Below are 15,878 nucleotides of genomic sequence, written 5' to 3' on the forward strand. Positions count from 1 at the left end.
TTATGGGATTCAATCTTTTTTGCAAGTATTGGACTGAGATCCGTTTGGTGGTTTTGACGTGACAAACCCTGAGTGGAAAATCCACCATAACGTACATTTCATATTGTATGTGCTATTAGTCGATCGATGGAAGGAAGTGATTGAATAGATCCCTGCTTCATCACTGTGTGAGCCCTAAAGACTTATGTACCCTTTGAGACTTGGATCTATGATATGACGTTAAAATTTGGTGTTGCTACTTTAGCATGATTTCCAAGGGTAAAAAATGATATGATCTAGCAAAACATGACTAGGAAAGTAGTCAGATCTTAATGGATTGACATGAGTATCCAAGGAAGAGTCATTATACATCTCATATACTTGGTCTATAACTCAATGCCTGAACGGTTATAAAATATTAGTTGTTAGATATAATCATGCGTTTAGACACATAAAGAGATTCTGCATAACTCTTACATGTAAGAGGGATTAGAAATGTAAAATCTTGTGTGATTAAAATGATTTAAACTATGATGAGAACTCGAGCGTTGTTATGTTAGTAAGATGGTAACGTAATGTCTCATTGCTCATTAGTACCTTTATTTTCTCGTCGGTCGCACATTCCATTTTCCCTGTATGACAATGAATGGAGAATGAGTTAAATTGAGAATGGTATAAGTTGATGCCAATGTGTACGAGTGGGAGATGTTGCATTTAAATGTGGTACGTTCACATGGCATGCAACTTCATTAATTATTTATGAATAATTGACAAATATTCAATTTATTAATATTAGATATTATTTTGATATTTTTTAATTGAATAATTAAAAAATATTTGAGATCAGATATAAATTTAAATTTAAATAAGAATGATCTATCCATTATATTTAAATTTACATAAAAATTAATTACATTGAAATTTAAAATAATATCTTATATCTATATCCCTAATATATCTATAAATAGTAAATAGACGTATTGATTTTTACACACAATAAAAAGTGAACGTGAGTTGTTGTGTAAGTAAAAAAAAATAAAAAACTCTTTTATCTTTTTTTTCTCTTTATTCTTAAGGTACCATCAAAAGAATTATAGGTGTTCTGTAATTCATTGTAGTAGTTGTCTTGTAATTCCTTATAGTAATCTCTCCATAATAACAAGAGCGAAGAGATCATTGTATACACGAAGGAGAATTTGTAAGATAAGCTTCTTCGATCATAGTAAAATATTTATTTGAAAAAGTAAACTCACTTCTCAATAAAGATAATAAAGAATGTCAAATGAAAAACTTAAAACTAGATGGGGTTTAAGTGTAATTCAATCAAAAGTTGATTGCCTCTGTATGAGATAAATACCATAGCATAGCACGTAACGATTTTGTTTCATTTCCAGAAAAACAGTGGGAAACTGTTATGTCGGGACATACTGTTACTCAAAGTCTCAACGGTTTTTCAAAATTTTTAACCATTAAACTATGGAACTCACGAATAAAGGATGCTGTAAACCAAAACAGTACCGAAAAAGCCCTTCATCTCTTTCGCCGAATGAAGCAAAATGGATTGGAACCAAACAAATTAACCTTTCCATTCATTGCAAAAGCCTGTGCCAAGCTTTCCAATATCACATATTCTCAGAGCATCCACACCCAAATCGTAAAATCCCCATTTGGAAACGACATTTTCATACAAACCGCAATGGTTAATGTGTACGTTAAATGTGATCACGTGGATTATGCATACAAAGTATTTGAAAGAATGCCTCAAAGAGATGTGGCTGCTTGGAATGCAATGCTTATCGGTTTTGCTCGGTTGGGTTTTCTTGATAAAGTGTTTAGTCTCTTTGGTGAGATGAGGTTTGCTGGGATTCATCCTGATTCAGTCACTGTTGTGGGGCTTAGTCAGGGAGTTTCAGTTGCAAAGAGTTTGGAATTAGTGGAGGGACTTCATTCCTTTGGGATTCGAATTGGGGTAGCTCCTAACGTTACAGTAGCTAACACTTGGATTGCGGTATATGCCAAATGTGGTGACTTGGCATCAGCGGAGAAGGTTTTTGATGAGATTGATGTTGCTGTGAGGACTGTCATTTCTTGGAATTCCATGATTGCTGGATATGCAATCTTTGAAAATTTTCTTGCTGCCTTTGATTTATACCAGCAGATGCTGGTTGATGGAATTAGGCCTGATGCGAGCTCTATTGTCAGCCTGATTTCATCGTGTGTGCAGCCTGAAGCACTATTTCAAGGAAAGCTAATTCATTCTCATGGAATGCAATTGGGTTGTGATTTGAACTTAGCTGTAATCAATACTCTTATATCCATGTATTCCAAGTGTGGAGATATTAATTCTGCAAGATTTTTATTTGATTGCATGTCTGATAGGACATGTGTTTCATGGACTGTTATGATTAGTGGGTATGCTGAGAAAGGGGATATGGATGAGGCAATGACCTTGTTTCATTCTATGGAAAAAGCTGGTGAGACACCTGATTTGGTTACTGTACTTTCTTTGATTTCAGGCTGTGGCCAGACAGGATCCCTTGAGCTTGGAAAATGGATTGACAGTTATGCCAAATCTAGAGGGTTTAAAGAAGATGTAATGATCTGTAATGCTCTTATAGATATGTATTCAAAATGTGGTAGTATATGTGAGGCTCAAGAGGTCTTTCATGCCATGCCTGAGAGGACTATTGTTTCTTGGACTACCATGATCTTAGGTTGCACTGTGAATGGAGAATTTGGAGAAGCTTTGGACCTTTTCCACCGGATGAGGGGTTTGGGCTTCAAACCAAACCACATAACATTCCTTGCTGTCCTTCAAGCTTGCACTCATGCAGGCTTTCTTGATAAAGGATGGGAAGTGTTCAATATGATGACCGCAGTATATGGTATTAATCCTGGATTGGATCATTATTCATGTATGGCAGATCTTCTTGGACGTAAAGGTAAGCTAATAGAAGCTTTGAAGTTTGTTTTAAATATACCAGTTAAACCAGATGCTGGAATATGGAGTGCATTGCTTAGTGCTTGCAAGGTTCACCACAACGTAGAGATTGGTAAGTATGTAGCAAATCACCTATTTGAGATGGAGCCTCAAGTGGCTGCTCCGTATGTGGAGATGGCAAACATATATGCATCAACTGGAAGGTGGGATGAAGTTGCAATGATAAGATTGTTGATGAAACGAAATAATGTAAGCAAGTCTCCTGGGCAAAGCCTTGTTCAAGTTAATGGAAAAACACATAGATTTACTGTTGAAGATAGAAGTCACCCTGAAGGTGTGCTTATATATACACTGTTGGATGATTTAGCTTTGCAATTAAAAGATGATGGATATCCCCTGTATTTGGGGGATATTTCTGAAATGGAATTGATTTGAATATCTATGCTTTTAACATTTATAGAAGAAATCAGTTTATAGAGAGAGATTCTTATGAGCCATTATTCAAAGTCTACGAAAAGTGGGAGGAAGGTCTAACTCTGCTGTGAAAAGAAGGAACGTTCTCACTGTATTTAGAGGGAATTAATAAACACCATCAAATCTAGATTGAAGGAAATAACTACATGTACAGAAGTTGGGGAGAGACCCTTGAAAATTGTTGAAGTTGAAATCATGTTTGTGTCAGCGTATGGTATTCTAGTCTCCTTGAGAATGTAAGAGATCATCTTTTTCATTGTTGTTTTATTGTGGTATCATTTATATCATTCTCTTTAAGTTCTGTGCTGTCTTGTCAATTGGTTTCTTTTGCTTTTGCAGTTGACCAGCAATTGTCTATGATAATATGAATATTGGTTAATCAAGCTGTTGGGGTGTTCTGTAGTTTGTTTAATTGTTTTGCATGCATAACTGTGCTGTTTTGTTTCTTTAAGAACAGATTGTTGGCAACTATGTTGATATCATTTCGTAGATTCCCATTTGTTAATAAACAATTTCTGGGATACACAATTTTCCTGAGATGCGTTTCCATATCTTTGGCAGGTTATAGGAGGCATTAATAGATGTGACATGCATATTGGGAAAGAATTGTTTGGTGGTGTACTGGTAAACTCTATCACACCCAGCAAGCCTCTACTCTAATGCCTTGATCATTTCTCTATCTCCTGTCTCCTTTTGGTAATATTTTGTTCCAAAATAAGTAATTTATGCATGTATGCTGAATCATCTGTTTCTTGAATTACTACTTGGTAAACCTTAATTAATTTTTAATTTCTTTGTTCTTCATAGCTGATATGTTACTTCTGTGCTCCCATATAATGCAACTTGCAGGCGGCACAGCATTAATGTAACAGTTAAAGAATGTCTTGAGAAAGATGTCCTGGAGGAATCGTTCCATTTTTTATCATTTATGCAAAATGTTACATCTTGTACTTTCTCTTTTGTGGCCTTAAACCTGGTTTTCGTGATGTTGCATTTATGGTTCCTTGGCACTAGTAACGGTTTGATGGTTTGACCCACTCCAACAAAACTTGATTTCATATCATCATGGTTCATTCTGGACTGCTATTTTTCACCTTCAATTCCTCCATGGAATGTCATTTCATTGTTGTAGGAATAAAAGCAAACATTCTTTTAAAATGAAGTAGGGAATTTCGAATTCACCTAAATACATATTGTATTGACTTTTAATTAGTTTTGACATGATGTTTGCTTTCATCCTTTAAATTTATTTAACAAATCAAATTTATATTCTCAAATATAGCATTTATTAATTTCAATTATTATATTCTAGCCAACAGAAAAAAAGATGAATTATTTTGAAATATATAAGTGTTATCCGCTGCACTTTAATTTTTTACCTTGTTGGGAATTGGTTATTTTCACAAAATTTTGTGCAATTCATGCTCGATGCATATAGGTTTCAAACATGTTAATCCATAATCTTGAATGAAATTTCATAAAATTTTGAAGAAGTCTTCTGTTTAATACATTTACTTAATTGTCATATACCTTTTACAAGTTTAAAGTGTCATAGAGAATGGACAAAGTATGAACGTTGAGTGTCATACATCTATATATAAATATTAAGATTTTTGGGCAATTTATAACTTCATGAAACAAAAATCTTAACATGGCCACTTTGTTTTTTTTTTTTTCTAATATTTTAGTTTTAAAGGTATTTTTTTAATTTTTATATTTTCATTTGATTTTACATTTTTTTGTAGAATTTTGAGGACTAGGAAAGAAAGGAAGTTGGAGGCAACCATGGAAGAATGGGGAGTAGAAGGGGAAGAAGAGGATGTAAACGACAAGGTAAGGTCATATTGGAAAACCAATTAGAGAAGGGAGATTGAAAGGAAACAGAGCGAGGAGAAAGACAAGAAAAGACCAAGGTCAATCTATTTCAACGTTGATCCATGGTAATGGAAGAAGAAAAAGAAAAAGGGAAAAAGAGAGAAAAATATTAGGGAGGATTGATCTAGGCCTTGACCTAAAATGATGCTAGATATGGCTTGATTGACTTTGCCTCTTTTGTGCTAGCAAAGACATGGCTCAAGTCTAGTGCCTTACTAGTGGGAGATGCAACTGTCACGTGTTGGTCTTTAGCCAAGCAATTGAACGATCTTGAGCTCTAGAAAATCCCTTTGCTACAAACCCAAGCAACCTAGCCTAACTTAGCACACAGCAAAAGCCCTCAAGAATAACCTAGTAAACAAGGGCTAAAAGCCTTAGCCACACAACCACACAAGAGAAAGAAAGAATAGTGAGACAAAAGATTTTTGTATTAAGTAATTTTTGTTGTATAAAGCTTGCCTAAGCTAATGAGTAACTATCTATGCTCCTCTATATTGTACAAAGTGTTATAGCGGGGTTTAAATATCCATAGGTGCTTTACATAACCCATACCTTACGTATCCAACCTAAAACGGTTTAAGGGTCCAAAATATCTAAAATAGTGTCTTATTGTCATGGTCAACAATTTAGGGCACTAGAGGGAGCTTGACATGCCATCGAAGTGCCAACCCACGTGGCCTTGATAATGTTGGTAGGCATATTTAGGTTGACATAGATTTAAAGACTAAGAAAAAGGTAAATCTAAGGTCGCACGAGGAATGGTCTGAAGAACCACCATGCGATAATTGGTATCAAAGTAGTTGCGATCAACTATGAGTCAATGGGTTTCGTTGGGTTCAGTTGCAATCAGTTGCAAGCTTGACAGCATGCAAGTCGAGTAAGAGGTGATTTGAGGTAAATAATGGCTATTAGTGGGTCAAACCAAGTAAAACCCACGTTTAAGGTAAGGGAAACTCATGGTGCCAGTAAGAGGGCCAAATCAAGCTCTTGAGACCCTATGTCTGTTTTTGATGGTAGGTTGTTTAGGGTTGAAGTGACAATTGAGGAAATGTGAGATCGACTTGATGTGCATGAGGAGCAGATGGAAGAGCTCAGCTCACGAGATGAAGAGCTCGAAGAAGAGGTCTGGTGAAGGAAACCTTTGAGGTTGTGACCGAGAAAGCACTCAGTTTGGGAGTGTCAAAAATATCTTGAGGCATGAGTTGGAGGAACTAAAGACAAAAGGCCATTTTGCATAAGCTAGAGGTGGCCACGGGGCTATCGCAAAACTTAAGGTGAGGTTTAAGGGATCGAAGCTAAAGGAGTTCCACGATAAGAGGGATGCCAAAGAAATAGACAATTTTCTTTGAGGGTTAGAGTAGCACTCTAAGGCTATGGGGATTGTTACGGATGATCGCGACATCCATGTATCTATGAGATACAACACTACTTTGGTGGAGGAAATTGTGTGATGAGAAGCTTGAGGGATCCTCAATGCTCACGTGGGCTAGTTTTCAACATAAGCTACGCTAGTAGTTTTACTTGAAGTATGTTGAGGATGAGGCTCGAAGTAGGTTATGTAAGCCAATGCAGCGTGGGCAAATATGGGAGTATGTGCAAGACTTCAGTGACCTAGCACTGCAAAAGGGTGACTTTGGTGAAAAATGAGGCCTTTTTTGCCTTCATGGATGGCTTGAAGCCTTGGGCCAAGCAAGAGTTACAGAAGAGGGGTGTGTAGGACCTCACTCGAGCAATGGTAATGGTGGAGAGCCTAGTAAATTACTTTTGATTGGACAAGGATAAATCTTTGCCTTCCAAGCCCAAGGACAAAGGAAAGGGTTGGGCAGCAAAGGTACGTAATCTAAGGATAAAGGTAGCGACGATGGCAAGCCACAACATCAATGGAAGGACAAGTCTACTTGGAATAAAGATAGCAAATCTAGGAACTATTTCTTGTGTGATGGTCCACATTGAGTTAAAAACTATCTCAACGTATTAAATTAGTGGCAATTGCCTCGAAAAAGGATCAATAGTAGGTTGAGATAGTCAAGATGGGATTGATACTATCGAGGGCAGTGAGAAAGTCTAACGGCCAAGTCAAGGGGCTCATGTATGCAAAAATGGTAGTGGTTGGCCAACATGTTGAGGTTTTAGTGGACGTAGGTGTTTTTGACTTGTTTGTGTTCTAGCAAGCTGCCGCAAGGCTAAGCATCAAGGCAGATACTATTGGGGGTTGGATCAAAACAGTATACTCAAAGAAGGTGCAAACTAAAGGCATCGCCAAAGGTGTGGATGTGTAATTGAGTGAGTGGTATGGGGTAGAGAATATAGAAGCCCTTCCTATGGATGACTGTGATGTGGTCATGGGGATCATATTCCTATACAAAACTCAAGCGTTGTTAGTGTGACATGATAATTGTATTTTCATCATAGACCCTTGGATGTAGTGTGTGGTGTCCGGTTAGGTGTGGCCATTCCTAAGAGGCTAAAATGCTGTTAGCCATGGGTGTGAGCAAGGGTAAGGAAACCTTTTGTGACGACCCAAAATTCGGGTCATGACCGGCGCATGGGCCCAATGGACGTAGTCCACTAAGCCCAAGCAAGCCTATTAATATGACCTGTTCATCATTCCATGAAAGTTGCTAAGTCACATTTCATAACTTTGAATCAAAATAATACTAAGCATTGCCGACTCATAGTGGCATACCAATCAAAGTGTACATATATTGTCTAAACATATATTTTAATAATTTACATTGGTTTGTCTATACACAACAAAAGAGTACTCGCCTTCCAGCAGAGAGACCTGAGCGACGTATAACTATTGAATGCCAAGATACCTACTAAGGAGACAAATCTACGAGGGCACCTCAACCTAATTATCGATTGCCTCCTGATCAGAAGCATGAAGTTGAAAACGGTGAGTATAAACCCAATGACTGAACATAAGAAGGGAACAAGCAACGAGAAGGAAGGTTTAAAGAAATCATGATGCATTTATTTTCAAAACAATGCAATTTAGTTTCATTCTTATTAAAAAAAAACCCCTCGTTAAACCCTTAAATGGTTAATCATTTGATAATGATGAATCCATACATAACAAGAATTTGAAGAATGAAAGCTTCAGTGATATGCAAGCAAGTAAAATGAAACGACGGGTCCTCGCTGTAGCGGAAAGGTATTCTTGCTACAGCGAAATTTGAGCTCAAGTTATTAGCTGAACGAGGGTTTCTCAACTGGTCAAGGGTTTTTCTCTAAAATTCCTCATTTCAAACTTAATTAGATAATCCCCTAAATGTTGGGAGTCCATGCTCAACTATGGTGTAAATGAAATGGAAAAATATGGCAAAAACCAACAAGATAGCATACCGGACAGAAAGTTTCTCATTGCAGCGAAATTCAAGCGGCCAAAACATAATGTTTCTTGCTGCAACAAGAACCAAGTTAGCTAGACCCCTCAAACTCGAGAGTTTCTCGCTGCAGCGAGAAACAGGGCACCAAAGAAAAGTTTCCATTCTCTCAAGAAAAAGGCCTATTGAAATAACAAAAATCAACATGAAACACTTAAAAATTTCCAAAGTTCAACATGCCAAAATTTCATATGCATTACAATCATATACCATATTCATGAGCTTTTTATTTCATAAGCATATATATATACATATATACATAGAAAACACCAATACCACATCGTGTGCATCCCCCCTCATCGTGCACAGTTAGTGCCATAGTGTGCATCCCCCCACATCGTACACATGGGCACTATCACTATCCATCTCCCTCACCACTGTCATCATCGGCATGTGCATCCCCCCACATCGTGCACACACATGGTTATGATCATCACACGATGTCAGCTATCAATGCACAACATATATTTATATATATATACCAACATAATGTAGTAGTACATGAATCCATAACAGCCACATATCACAACATAGAGACAATTTATCAAGGGCTTGTTCCCGAACGTGTTTTGAAGATAAAACAAATAAAACGCTTTAGGGATTTAATCAAACATACTTGTATACACATCCCAAAACCTTTTTAATGCAAGTTCACTCACTGGTATTTTGTTGAACCTTTAGTCGACTCTAACTTCCCTAATAGTTCAAATGGGACGGTGGGGCTTCATTGGAACCTATCATCACGTTAACATCACAATTAAATCAATTTCAATACTTATAAATTCTAAAAACTATCTCTTAAGTAGCTTCCAATTGCCATCTAAGTGGCTATCTACTTTCACTATCCTAATCACTCTAAAACGAATGAGCAACCTAAACTACTAAACATTCACAAGTCTAAGCACTAATCATTTTCAACACTAAAAATCAAATTCTAATTCACTACTCACCTTGGTAGCTTTACACTTGAAATTCTTTCCAAAAACTTTCAAGCCCTTATTGAAGCTCCCTCTTTCTCTCTCTAAATGCCTAGCTAGTGAGAGAGTGTATGGAAGTAAGACTTATCAAAGGTTTTGAAGTGAGAAAGTGAAAGAGCACAAGAATTTTATGCAAAAGTGCACAAAAGCTTGAAAATTTGAGCTATTTCAAGATAGGTTATGGAGGTTTCATATCAAGCTTCCATGGAGGATGAAGAAATGTGAAAGGGAAGAAGGAAGAAGAAGAAGAAGCTGCTGGAAATGTGAAAAGAAGCTGCTGGAAGCTGATATTTATAACTCAAGCTTATCCAACTTCACTTAAATTACGAAAATGCCCTTAGCAAGTTAGCTTATTCTTCTCTAATCTTTTGTGCAATCTTTTTACTCTTTTGACACTGAGGCCAGGTCCAAAGGGTCTAAAAATACTCAGGTTTACGAGAACTTAAAATTTTGACCCGAGATGAAAAATGACCATTTTGCCCCTACCTCGGGAATCATCATTATTTTTATTTCCTTCACCATTTTACCCGTATTTCATCATTCATTTATGCCTTAGGCCTACTTAGGTCATAATATTGTTTAAAAATTTACTTTTAGGGGTTTACTAAGGAAATGACGAAACTACCCCTAGCCCGTGTTATTGCATCTATGCCTAGTTACGAGCCTATAGAGGTCGAGGTCTCACACCTTTACTATTGTGTTGAGTTGGAAATACACTCTAGGTGCTGTGATTGAAGCTCTAATAGAAGTGCTTGAGGTACTAGAGTAATTTTGAGATGTAATGCTTGCCAAGTTGCCGATCCACTTGCCTTTTGCACGAGAGGTAGACCATCACATTCAACTAGTGCTTAGGGCCTAGTAGCTTGCAAAGGCACCTTATCAGATGGCCCCCTTTGAGTTGGCAAAGCTAAGGAAGCAGCTCGGGGAGTTTATAGATGCCAATTTCATCAAGCCATCTAAGTCTCCATTTGGTGCTCCGATTTTGTTTCAAAAGAAACATGATGGCTTTTTACAGCTATGAATAGATTACAGGGCTTTGAACAAGTTGACGGTCAAAACAATACCTGATTCCACTCATAGCCTATATGTTTGATTAGTTGGGGGATGTTAGATGGTTTTCTAAATTGGACCTATGGTTTGGGTACTACCAAGTCAGGATAGCAAAAGGGGACATTGACAAGACTACTTGTGTGATCAGATATGGCTCATATGAATTCTTAGTGATGTTGTTTAGATTGACCAATGCCATGGCAACCTTCTACACGTTCATAAATAAGGTACTACAACCATTTCTAAACAAGTTCATTGTAGTATACCTTGATGATAGTGTTGTCTATAACCATTCTTTTTATGAGCATGTTGAACATTTGAGGTTGGTTTTTAAGGCTCTTAAGCAACATGAGCTGTATGTCAAGAAAGAGAAGTGCTGCTTTGGGTTACATGAGGTGCTATTCTTAGGGCAGATTTAGGGGGGATGGGAAGATTCGAATGGACTCATCTATGGTTAGCGCTATCCAAGAGTGGGAGCTGCCCATGTGCAAGCAACCTGTGCTGAGATTGTCGGATCATACACTATTGCATAAGGTTGATACAAATACAAGTGATTTTTCTATAGATGGAGTTTTGATGCAAGTTGGGCATCTAATTGCCTATGAGAGCCGAAAGCTAAAAAACATTGAGTGAAGTATACAGTGCAGGAGAAGGTGATGTCAACTGTGGTCCACTACCTACGAATATGGCAACATTACTTATTAGGAGCTCAATTTGTGGTCTAGACTGACAAAGTGGCCACATCTTATTATTAGATCCAAAAAAAGCTTAGCTGAAAGTAGGCTAGGTGTTGGAGTATGAGTCGGGTAGGGCTAATGATAACTTTTTGATATAGAGTTATTTGGGCTTAATTTTGATATTAATTTAGCTTAGTTTTTGTAGTAATGCATAGAAATTAATAGGTTTTATTTAAATTATATTAAATTAGTTAATTAGGTAAGTCAATCTAATCTTAGTTAATTTTATGCTTAATTTGGTGTTAATGTGATTAAGATAGGTTGTTATTGATTTATTAGTGCTTTTGTGTGTTTAAGAAAGAAAGAATTTTAATGGAAGAAAAAGGGTAATTTCGTGGTACAGACTTTCACTGCACATGTTTCAGTATTTCGATTATAACTCTCTCTACAGAACTTTAAATGAGATGATTCTTAAACCATTGAAAAGATAAGAGAAAGATCTACAACTTTTATGTTTACGACTTTGCCTAGTTTGGCCTGAAAGATGGTAAAAAATCTTGTCGAAATTGAAGCACTGCAATAGTCCTAGAGCAATTACGATTTTTGATAATTAATTGGTCAAGGCCATGGCTTGCGTAGTCTGATGAGGAAATCCTAATTTGAATTGACTTCTTTCTTCACCTAACTTGTCCTAACTTCAAAGCCCTATAAAAACAATTTTTTGGAGGACTTTTAGAAGAGGGAGAATGAAGACACCAGATTGATAGCTAAAAATCAAGCCACAAAGTCATTGAAGCTGAGAAAAATTTGAAGGATTCAAGAAGATTTGGAAGATCAAGATTGCAATTCTTGAGTTTTATCTTTTTGTTATTCTTTTATTTTGTTAGTTTGATTTTTCTGTTTAAACTTAATTCGATGATGATGTGTGACTTGACGGGGAACTAAATTATTTATCTAAGATTATGATTGAACTCAATACGTAGTCTGATTTATTTTTCTCTCTTTTGCTTATGTTTGATGGATTCAAGTTGTTTATTTTATTTAGTTCTTAATGCTTCTAGTTGCCTGATCACCAATTAGATTAAATTGAAAACCTAGGTAAAACCTTGACGAAGGAGATTTAGGTAAACTTTGAATAAAATAGCATATGATCTAATATACTTAGTTGATTAGGTGTTTTGCTTTGCATATAGGGTAGACATACACCTGTAAGCCATATGTAGCTAGGATTAGAGCTTGAACTTAATGAATTGTCTATAATTTAATTTGCATAGACATATAGTAAATTAATTGAAAGAGATATTTTTATGAGAAACTCGATAGAGACATATAAAAAATTTAGGACTCTAGGTTAGCAACTTAATCCATTAAGCTAAGTTAAAAGATAGAGACAATAATTAGATGAAGTATTGAGAGACATCATAATCTTAGGTTTAAAAGTCAATCAAATTTAGTAAAATAATTTTGTTGGTTAATTTATATTAGTTTTAGTCTTTAGTTTGTTTTTCTTTTTAATTTAATTTTTAATTATTTGGATAAAATTAGGGTGTTATAATTTTAGTAGTTAACAATAGGAATTAAAATAATTCCCTACAGGATCGACACTCTACTTTATCACTATATTATTTATTCATGATATGTGCACTTGCGTGAGAAATCAACAATACCTTATCTAGTAGCTGATACATTGAGTCACAAAGCAAAGTTGGTGGCAATTAGTGAGGTGTGCGTTAAGCTGCCACCAAGCATACAAGAGGGTTTGACGCATGACCCTACGACCCAATTGATATTAAAGCATGCTAAGGCAAATAAGACCAAGCAGTATTGGGTGAGTGATGGTTTGGTATATGCTAAGGGTCATAGACTCTATGTGCCACAGCATGGGTGATTGCAGAAGTTGATAATGAAAGAGTGCCATGACAACCTCTAGGTAAGGCATATGGGAGTGAATTGAATGATAGCACTGATGTGTGCCAAGTACTACTAGCCTAGGATGGCTAAGGATGTTAAGTGGTACATTCGAACTTGGTTAATGTGCTAGTAGAACAAGGTCGAACAGTAGAGGCCTAGTGATTTCTCAACTTGCTGCTAGTGTTAGACAAGCCATGGGACGGTGTCAACAAGGACTTCATAATGGGTTTTCCTAAGGTTAATGGATTCGGCCACACCATGATAGTTGTGGATAGGTTCTCCAAGTATACCATATTCATAGCTACTATTAGGAAGTGTCCAACTGAGGAGGTAGGGCGATTGTTCATGAAACATGTGGTTAAATATTGGGGCATGCCACAGACCATCATCAGTGATAAAGATGATCGATTTACGAAGAAGTTCTTGAAAAAGTTGTGTAGGTTGTTGGTGTCCAAGTTATGCTTTTCCACCAGTAACCATCTGTAATCTGATGGGTAGACTGAGTGGGTGAATGTACTATAAGAGCTTTACTTGAGGCATTTTGTGTAGGACACTCAGACAGATTGGCCTAGGTGGCTCGATATGGCCTAGTTCTCTCATAACCTATAGTGTAATGAGTATATTGGCCAGAGTCTGTTTGAAAGGCATTGCCAAAGGTGTGGATGTGTAATTGAGTGAGTGGTATGGGGTAGAGAATATAGAAGCCCTTCCTATGGATGACTGCGATTTGGTCATGGGGATCATATTCCTATACAAAACTCAGGTGTTGTTAGTGTGACATGATAATTGTATTTGCATCGTAGACCCTTGGATGTAATGTGTGGTGTCGGTTAGGTGTGGCCATTCCTAAGAGGCTAAAATGCTGTTAGCCATGAGTGTGAGCAAGAGTAAGGAGACCTTTTGTCACGACCCAAATTTCGGACCATGACAGGTGCATGGGCCCAATGGGCGTAATCCACTAAGCCCAAGCAAGCCTAATTATATGACCTGTTCACCATTCCATCAAAAGTTACTAAGTTACATTCCATATCTTTGAATCAAAATAATACTAAGTATTGCCAACTCATAGTGGCATACCAATCAAAATGTACATATATTGTATAAACGTGCAATTTAATAATTTACATCACTTGTACATATTTACAACAAAATGACTCTAGGTTTCCAGCGGAGTGACCACAGTGAAGGTGTAGCTATTGAATGCCATTGATACCTACCAAAGATACGAATCTACAAGGATACCTCGACTTAACTACCGATTGTCTCTTGATCTGAAAACATGAAGTTGAAAACGGTGAGTATAAACCCAGTGAATGAACAAGAAGGGAACAAGCAAACAATAAAGAATGTTTACGAAATCATGATGCATTCATTTTTTTTTTCAAAACAATGCAATTTGTTTTAGTTCTTATTAAAACCCCTCATGTAAACCCCACATGAGTAAATCACTTTATGAAAAAGGTCCATGCTCAACAAAGGATTTGGAGAGTAAAAACTTTAATAGCATTCATGCGAATCAAGTCAAATAAATGACGGGTCTTCACTATAGCGGAAAGGCATTCTCGCTGCAGCGAAGTTAGGATTCAAGTTATTAGCCGAACGAAGGTTTCTTAACTGGCCGAGGGTTTCTCACCAAACCTCCTCATTTCAAACTTAACTAATTAATTTCTTAATGTTAGAAGTCCATGCTCAACTATGGTACCAAAGAAGTGGAAAATAGGACAGCAACCGAACAAAATAAGGAACAAAACATAAAGTTTTTCATTGCAGTGAGAAAGAATCTCACTGCAGCAAAATTTATGCCATAAAACAGAAAGTTTCTCGCTGCAGCGAGGCGAGAAGCTACAGTAACTTTCTCGTTGCAGCAAGATTTCGGTCAGCATTACCCCTCCAAACCCGAGAGTTTCTTGCTACAACGAGAATTAATCTCGCTGCAGCAAGAATCAGAGCATCAAGAAAAAGTTTCCATTCCCCTCAAGAAGAAGCCATCCTGCTGAAATAACAAAATCAACATGAAACACATAAAGATTTCCAAAGTTCAACATGCCAAATTCATATGCATTTCAATCATAAACCATATTTATGAGTTTTCATTCTCTAAACATATATACATATACATACATGGATAAATACCAATACCACTATCATCTCATCTAGCTTATGTGCATCCCCCCACATCGTGCACATAGTCGGAGTCATCGTGTGCATCCCCCCACATCGTGCACAATTAGTGCCATCGTGTGCATCCCCCCACATCGTGTACACGGGCACTTTCATCATCCAACATCCTCACCACCGTCATCACCGGCATGTGCATCCCCCTACATCGTGCACACGCACGGTTATCATATCACACCATGTCAGCCATCAATGCACAACATATATGTATATCAACACAATGACATAGAATAATAATCCATAACAGCCACGTGTCATATATAAAGACAATAATCAAAAGCTTGTTCCCAAGGTACCCATTTTTAAGAAAAATTGAATAAAGTCATTCAAAGGCATTGTATAAATACATTCATATTCCTAAAACAGTTTTAAAATGCAAGTTCACTCACCGGTATCTTGTTAAACCTTTAGTCGACTCTAACTCCCC

At 36.9% G+C, this 15,878-nt stretch overlaps 1 protein-coding gene across 9 annotated transcripts; it reads left to right on the forward strand.

Moving 5' to 3' along the window:
- The first annotated feature begins 1,313 nt into the window (after nucleotides 1–1,313).
- LOC18594974 (Tetratricopeptide repeat (TPR)-like superfamily protein) lies at nucleotides 1,314–5,722 on the forward strand. 9 transcript variants are annotated; one of them, XM_018124091.2, is made up of 3 exons: nucleotides 1,314–3,169; nucleotides 3,956–4,090; nucleotides 5,140–5,722. In XM_018124091.2, the coding sequence occupies exons 1-2, from the start codon at nucleotides 1,394–1,396 to the stop codon at nucleotides 4,052–4,054; spliced, it is 1,875 nt and encodes a 624-aa protein (XP_017979580.2). In that variant the 5' UTR covers nucleotides 1,314–1,393; the 3' UTR covers nucleotides 4,055–4,090; nucleotides 5,140–5,722. The 9 variants fall into 9 exon arrangements, with proteins under 9 accessions (XP_017979580.2, XP_017979579.2, XP_088664004.1 ...); XM_018124090.2 differs by having other exon boundaries at nucleotides 3,956–4,018; XM_088807878.1 differs by lacking the exon at nucleotides 5,140–5,722 and adding an exon at nucleotides 4,244–4,457.
- Nucleotides 5,723–15,878: the final 10,156 nt, after the last annotated feature.

The sequence above is a fragment of the Theobroma cacao genome, chromosome 7 (assembly GCF_053813885.1).
Source record: "Theobroma cacao isolate CCN51 chromosome 7, ASM5381388v1, whole genome shotgun sequence".
Taxonomy (NCBI): Eukaryota; Viridiplantae; Streptophyta; class Magnoliopsida; order Malvales; family Malvaceae; genus Theobroma; species Theobroma cacao.

Coding starts and splice junctions, on each gene's coding strand:
- LOC18594974 (XM_088807875.1), top strand. CDS start 1,394: ATGTCGGGACATACTGTTACTCAAAGTCTCAACGGTTTTTCAAAATTT.